Below are 8,054 nucleotides of genomic sequence, written 5' to 3' on the forward strand. Positions count from 1 at the left end.
CTCCCCCTGCCTCCCTGTGGCGCCGAGGGGTGGGGGTGGCCGGGCGAACAGCCCCTTGTGGTGCGGAGCTAACGCTGGTGTCGTTGCCGTTTCGTTTTTAGCAAAAAGATAGGAAATCTAAGAAGGCGACGTGGAAGTTTTGCCTCGACCTGACTCATCCTGTTGAAGATGGAATCTTTGATTCCGGGAACTTTGTAAGTGGTGGCCGTGTGCGTGCGGGCAGGGCTCGGTGCGGTACGGCAGCCTTTGAGAAACCAGAATGTAAATAACATCAGCCACTTTTTAATTCGACAGCACTTCCTGAACGTTTCCTGGGCTTAAATATCTCGTATAGATGATGAGTGCCCTGTCCCTACCTACCCAGGCTGGGAGTGCCCCATGGAGCTGTGGGTGTTCCTGCTCACTGCAGAGCATTGCACCAGATGGCCCTTAAAGGCCCTTTCCAGCTCAAACGCTTCTGTGACTGTGTCACTTTAATTAATTGCAGCCTGGGAAGTCTGACAGCATTGCAGATGCTTACTTGTGGCAATGAGTGGTATTTAATGTTGCTTCATGACTAGGGTCCCTTCCCTAGTTCATACCTAGGGTGCCCTTCCCTAGTGTTCTATTTCTTCTCTGATGTCGAAACAGGAACAGTTCCTAAAGGAGAAGGTTAAGGTCAACGGAAAAACTGGAAACTTGGGGAACACTGTTCACATTGAACGTTTGAAGAACAAAATCACAGTGACATCTGAGAAGCAGTTTTCTAAAAGGTCTGACTGGACTTGTTTTCGTTGTATTTACAGAGTAGTGGGATTTGAAAAATGATAAGTAAATTGAATATGGCAGATTTAATATATATTAGCAAATAACTAATATTTCATAGTGCATGTTAATATTAGCACAATAAACAGATTTGCAGGATTAGACACTAAAAAAAATCTTCTTAAAGGACAAGACTTAAACCACAAATTAATGTTCCTAATGTTCCTTCTAATACAGATATGGTAATACAATAAATGTCTATGTAGCTTATTGGAAATATATCAAGGAAATATGTTTTTTAAAATCACAGCTGAATTCATATCATGAGTGGCTGTTTTATTACTTAATTAGTTATATTAAAATATATGTGTACACGATATATGCCGTGGCAAGAGAACCTGTGAAGCCAACTGAAGCTTTCCTACAGTTGGTTTGTTGGAGCATGCAGTAGATCAGTGCACTGAGCTGGGTGCAATTCCTCCCCCACCCCTCCTTTCACTTTTCTGATACAGGTGTGCAAGTATCTGTTGTGTAAGAACAAGGTTAAGAGCAGAGAGAAGTGGCTCTGGAGGTGCTGGCATTGAGCTATGTAGTCAAGAAGCATCAAATAAGGCCTTACATACCAGGAATGAAAACGTAGGCTTGTTATCTGTTACACATGATGATTTGTGATTTCTTGCTATAGTTAATGCAGTAAGTGGAATCACCCCTTGGAAAATTCAGCATATAAAAGTTACACTGTTCCCCTGTTAGAGCCATGGCACGAGCGGAGTACAGACATTGGTAAGGAACGTGAAATGCCAAAAATTCTAATGTATCATTATTGTTTGTAAGGTACCTAAAATATCTCACCAAGAAGTACCTCAAGAAGAACAATCTTCGTGACTGGCTTCGTGTTGTTGCATCTGACAAAGAGACGTATGAACTACGCTACTTCCAGATCAGTCAAGATGAAGAAGGGTCAGACTCTGAAGAGTAATAGAAGCTTAGCTTTATGCTCAATACAGCATACAAAAGGAACATCTATTTATGAGAACACTTAACTTATTGGTGAATAAAGATTTTGTACTCTGTTTGACAGAGCGTGGTTAGTTTTCAAGCTCTTTTTTTTTTTCTTAAATTGTAATTAATGTATTAATAGAGAATAATTTGATTTGCAGTTTTATTTGTGTTGCTAGAAATTGGAGCTGTTCAACATGACATCAGTAAAAGGCCAGGTAGGAAAGCAGAACTAAGCCCTTCACCCAGCAAAATTCTGGGACATTTACAGTGTTAAATGGTGTACTCAGGCTGCATGAAGGCAGCTGCTTCCTTTGGAACAGCCACATAGAGTGGGTTTTAAGCATGTAAAGCCAGAATTGGGTATTTAGAGGGAGTTAACACTGGAGTCTGCAGTGCTGTGTTAGTTTATAACAGGGATGCATGTAGGCCAGAACACTGAGATTTTCTGCTTGGTGAAAGCTGCTAGTTTAAGCTGAAACATTTCCTTATGGATTTTTGATTATTTACTTCAGCACTGCTTTTGCTGGTAAGTTTTATGACAGACTTGAGAGTTTCATAGCGCAAAACAATGCTTTACCAGCCATGACACCCTCTTGTGCTACCTAAATCTAAACAAACAGTACAGAGGGGGTGGTAAGGGAGACCCCAAGGCACATGGAAGTTTGTCTCTTGTTATTTTCCAGTGTGTTTGAACAGCTGTTCTTAACAGGAAATAAGAGGATGCAGCATTTGAACAGCTGCTTGAGTAACTGCTGTTGTGCCCATTTGTTTCATTTTTCTGTTTCAGAACTAGCAGAGGTAAGGGAGCCATCCTGCTGCTTTGGATTTTATTTATGAAAGATGGTTTGGTCAGAAAATGCCACAAGCTGGTGTGTCCCGAGGTTGCCAGCTGCCAGACACTGCTCTCAAGGTTTGTGTTGAGTAGATGCAGACCTCAACCTGGATCATTGTGTAACAGCATGGGTAGCTGCCCTTGAGCTGCAACTGCAGCTGGGAGCCATTTCCCCTGAGCACCTGACCCTCTGCTGATTTTCAAGCAAGGGGTTTTTTGCTGGAAATCCAAAGGGCAGCTAATGCTTATGTAAGGTGGTTACAGGATTGAAAGCTGATCATGCTTTCAACCCCACAGTATGTTTTTTGTATCAAGCTGCAAGAACTTAGGGGAAAAAAAAACAAAAACCATACAAAATAAACTACAGATTAATTTGCAACACAAAAGTTAAAGACAAAAAAAAACAACAAACTGGCTAAGTTGTATTTCAAAATACATCTCCATCTATATTTTTTTCAGAATTGCCCTTTTATGTGGCGCTGCATCCTTTAAATGAGTCTGACACAACAAAACCATCCTGATTAAATGTAACAACTAGAGACAAAAATCAAAAAGTCAATAGGGCTGTGCTACCTTGTTATCTCTCTCCTTCCTTTTAATGCAGTGCCGTGTGTTGTTACACAGCCTAACAGAGAGACATCATCATTCAACAAGCGCTGCAAAACAAGGGCTGGGATCTCAGCAAAGCACAGCTGGGTTTGGAGGAAAAGTGCTACTGCCATGTGAGTGGCAGTGGTCTCTGGGCTTATCTGGAGCAAGAATGGAGCCCAGGCAGCCCATTCCTTCCATGGGCTTCACAGGAAGAAATAGCTGCAGCACACAGACAAAAAGAGAACATCAGAAAAACCTGAACAATGGGAATTGTTTCATAACATTGACCATTTCATAGCAACAGAGCTGGGGTAATGCAGGTGGTGGGTGGAAATCAGCCAGTCCCCTTTTACATTAGGAAATTAAATTATCCAGATAAGAATCACTTGGACCTTTGGGTCAGTTCCCCCCCCCCCCTTCTCTTTATTTATTTTTTAATCCACAGCTTAGTCTTGGGAGCACAACAGCATGGTAAGTTTTACATTTAGTTGAAATTGAGCATTCATATAAATACATAGGCTACGTAACCATATGCTTATATAATATACATATTATTTTTACTTCCATTCCTTTCTCAATAGAGGTTTTCCCCTCTCGTTTCTCTATAAGCATTTCTGCTAGGCTTTTCCAAATAAAATTGGTTTAGGAGAGACCTCCCACACCTGGAGAATTTTGATGTCTGGCAAATAAAAAAATAACAAAGTGCTTTTTCTTAGACGACAAGCTCAGCAGCTGTTACCAGAGCAGCAGTAGCAGATCTGCATCAGCTATTTGTTGTGAGCATACAGAGAGCTTTTTCTGCATCACCAGTTCTCTCTCATCTCTAGTGCAGCAGAACCTCACTGACTGCTATTAAAAAAATAAAACCAAAACCACACGCTTTCTGCCTGCTTGCTCCCTAAGCCTAAAACTACCAGAAATCAGCTTTATTATACAACCAAGGTCAGGAATAAAGAGCAAACCGCAGGCAGGAAATACCTGGAGAGGTGCTGGGGCACTGCTGGTATCGCAGAGCCATTTGGCAGTATCAGAGGTGGCACAGCCTCAGCATATTCCCAGGGCACCAGTACAAAGTAATTAGGAACAGAGAGGCCCATGGAAAAATAAATAAGAATAGCTTCAGTGTTCCAGAGGCAGGAAATGAATGCACGAAGGGAGCGATCCGATTACACCAAATACAGACAAAATAGGGATAAAAAGTTGTTTATTTTAGAGACAAAACAAAAGGAAGAAACCTCATCGGGTTGATGAGGCTGAAAGTCTCCCTGTGCTGGCTGTGGTGTGCTGCTGCACCAAGCCTCCTTCTCCTTACCAATATCCTTACCACTACTTATTGTCATTGTTCATATTCCCAGCACAGGCTCCCCACTGAGGGCAATGACCCTGCAGGCCTTTGGGATGCTCCTAGCTGCTGGTGCCCAAGCCAGGAACTGGCTGACACAGGGAGGAAAGGCAGCATGGAGCAGTGGATGCCCTGAAAGCAGCTGGCTGAAATCCTTCCCTTTGACACAGAAGGTGAGTGCACTCCTCCAGCACACAGCCCCACTGCCAGCGTGGATAAGGATGGCTCTGAAGTCCCTGTTCTCAGAGCTGTAACATTTTCCTGCAAAAATGCATTCATCCATCCTCCTTTCTGCTCATGTAGAAAATATTTACGCTGCCAGGAGATAAGGAGCTCGGAGTTCAGGATGGTTTTTGCTGACAGCATAGGCTGGGAGCTGCAGAGCTTCCAGACTTTGCCCAAAACCTCAACACTCTGGGGCTCTTTCCCCAAACCTGCTCCAGGACCGGCCCAAACCAAGGGCATTTTAAAAGGTGACAGTATGGGGAAATTGCACAATCCTGACGACTGAAGGTTTGAGCAAGGGATGTAGGAAAACAGCTGTGTGGGACCTGACACAGGTCCTTGACCCAGGAACACCTCGAGAGTGGCAGGGACAGGAGCAGCCAGAGCTGCCATCTGCATGTCACAGCTCTCTGTGGATTTCTCCCCTACCATATGTGTGATCCAATTATTTCTCCAAACACCACTTACTGTCAGTCTTGCAGTTCTTTAGATCAGCCGTATATCCGCAAAGCCAGCAGGAGATGGAGCCAAACCAACCACTCTGTGCTTCGGGGAGCACAGGGAAGCTGAAAGCAATACTTCAGCAATGATGGCATAAAGGCAGCAGCACAGCTGCTTGCCCAGGTTTGCAGCACCCCTGTGACCGTGCAATATCCTCTGATTTTACATTTTCCTGGGTATTTTTCATAAGCTCTAAGAATAAAGTGATGGTAGAAGCACACGCATCCACCTGTACTTTCATTTTCCTCCTCTGCTCCTATTTTGAAGGAATTGCATTGATTTCACCCCTTAGGTAATATTGACAATCCCTTGAAGCCCAAATATTGAAGTTAAAATGCTTCAATACCCAACTATTGAAGAGACTGCACTCAGATCTCGCTTCATTACAGATGCGGAGATAACCGCAGAATGGAAATGATGGGGCAGCGAGAAGCAGAGCTAAGATGCAAGCCAGCATTCTGACCCCAAGATGGTGTTACACCACTGGTGTGGGAGGAACCACAAACATTTTGTGCCAAGCCCTTAATTGATGGAGTCACAGGGAAGAGATGAGACACAGTGAAGCGAGATCCTACGTGATTCAGGAGCTGAGCAAAGTGCTCACTGAGGGTGAGCCAAGGGGATGCTCTGTCAGGTGAAGTAGCTGCCTCCAAATGCTGCCTCTCTGGGAAAGGGAGCACCAGCAGCAAGTGAGAGATCTCCAGGATCAGGATAATTGTCCCTACAGGTAATTTCTTGGCTAATTCACCAAAATCAAATAATTCCTTGGAGACTTCCCACTCCTGAGAAGCGTTTTCATGAGCCGAGGTTTCATTGAGTTAGGGAAAAGAAACACCAGCCTTTGTTTAACTGTAGGGGTATTTAAAATACCACTGTGAGCTTAAGTTGTTGAACTCTGTCCCTACACACACTTCCCAGGGCCTACCCTGGCAAGGTCCACGTGACACCATACTGCTCTGGATACAACATCTTCCCATCTGTGCTCACACACAGTTTTTGTTGCTAGAGCCAGATTACACCAGATCTATTTGTCTGAATGGTCACCGCTGAAGGAGGTGATTATGCCACCCTCCTTTGATCCTGAACCCTAAGGACCAGGATAAGTGAAAGATGGCTGATCACACAGCAAAGTGCCTTTTCTCATGACCAGCACAGTGAGGGCGGATGCATTAACACGCACAAACCAAAAGACACAGTGGATTAAGAAACACTGCCCTGATGGGGGAATATTGGCTGTAATTTGTTTTGCAAGCACTTAGCAAAAGAAGAACTGGAAGAAATGTGGGAGTGCCCAGCAAAATAATATGAAAATTGAGTCCTTGGCAGCCTCAAAATGTGCCCTTTTAACACATTTAGAGCACGGGCAGATTGCAGACCTTGAATCTGAAGTGACCAAACTGTAGCTGTTTTTTAGACTGTGAAAGACACAGCAATGTGTCTGCACTTCTCATTTCTCTTCCCAGCCACGGTGTGTAATGCTATAATGGGACGGAAAGTACCAGGATAACAGGGGGATGGCAAAGTCCTGGCTGCAGCAAACATGAACAAGCCCAAATGCAGCAGTCACAGATGCAGAAATGAAGGAAAAAAGCTGCTTACCTTCAAAAGGCCTCAGGTATGCAGAGATCTCCAGTGAGATGCCCTCACCTCCACTGCCAACCCTTAAATGAGGGCTGGGAAGGGGTGCATCCTGGCTCCACCCCTTCCATCACTCCGGTACATTGCACGCACCTGAGCAACCTGGGTTGCCCTGCCTTCCCACCAGGTGCTCAGTAATTGCATCAAGCTGTGACTCAGCATTTCCACTACAGCATGATGTGCAAAACCACAGAGCAAAGATACACACCATCACTGCCAGCAACAAACTGCCCTTGTGGTCCCCAAACCTGCATGCCTGATAGCTCATCTTACTCTAAAAACCTACAAAAAGAGAAATATAAAGCAGTCAACACACATCAGATCCTGCTGATGCACACAGAGCGTCTTTGACGCGGCCTCATCACCTCCGTCCTGCTGGTTCGAGCTCTGAGCATGACCTGTTCCACAAGCAGTGGGAAACATATTGCAGCTGAGATGGAAATGGATTGTTCTTTTCTTTTTCAGCTGCTGTGAGATATGAATTGGGAATTCATTAGCTGTGAACTGCTGAAAAATAACATTGCTCTTAAAATATTCAGTAGCCTCCTGGCTCCAAAGGACCTTGGTTAACTGTAGGCAGAGCAGAGGGGTTTTTTATCATTTAAAATATCCTGGAAAGACTCGTTAGAAATTACTTACTGTTTCTTTCAGATGCTTTTTATTTCCATTTGCCGACTCTTCTTTCTCATAGAAGAGCTAAGACACAAAACCATTAATAAGCCCTGGAGAAGGTAAAAGGATTTCTTTCTGCTGGTGTGAGAGGGGCAGGGCGAATGGTGGGGCTCTGGGAGGAGGGTAGGGCTGCAGCAGGGCTCTCCCTGGCTTTCTGTTGGCCTCAGCCTTATGGAGCACATCATGGGCCCAGGGTCCAACCACAGCTCTGCACCTCGACTCTTTGAAGTACAATTTATTTTCAAGGGGTTTGAACAACAAGTTGGAAGAGTAAGATGGTGGCTTCACAATAACCCAATAGATGAGAAAACCTTTAAGAGCCCCAGGCCCAGCCCCAACCCATCCCCCCATGCCCACTGCCCACGTCCTCAGTGCCACATCCCCACAGCTCTGGAACACTCCAGGAATGATGGTTTCACCCCTCCCTTGATAGAAACAATACACCATCAGAGCCAACTAACTGCAGAGAAGTTTCAAATTAATTCAAAATCAATTTGCATTTTGTTT

At 44.4% G+C, this 8,054-nt stretch overlaps 1 protein-coding gene across 1 annotated transcript in view; it reads left to right on the plus strand.

Annotated features, from left to right (window-relative positions):
• Window positions 1-1,827, plus strand: part of RPL22L1 (ribosomal protein L22 like 1) — a 2,007-nt gene extending 180 nt beyond the window's left edge. The window contains exons 2-4 of the mRNA XM_010717084.2: window positions 102-194; window positions 631-752; window positions 1,579-1,827. Of these exons, the coding sequence (XP_010715386.1) occupies window positions 102-194; window positions 631-752; window positions 1,579-1,723 (360 nt within the window). The 3' untranslated portion in view covers window positions 1,724-1,827. The remainder of the gene's footprint in view (window positions 1-101; window positions 195-630; window positions 753-1,578) is intronic.
• Window positions 1,828-8,054: the final 6,227 nt, after the last annotated feature.

This window comes from Meleagris gallopavo, chromosome 11 (genome assembly GCF_000146605.3).
Source record: "Meleagris gallopavo isolate NT-WF06-2002-E0010 breed Aviagen turkey brand Nicholas breeding stock chromosome 11, Turkey_5.1, whole genome shotgun sequence".
NCBI lineage: Eukaryota > Metazoa > Chordata > Aves > Galliformes > Phasianidae > Meleagris > Meleagris gallopavo.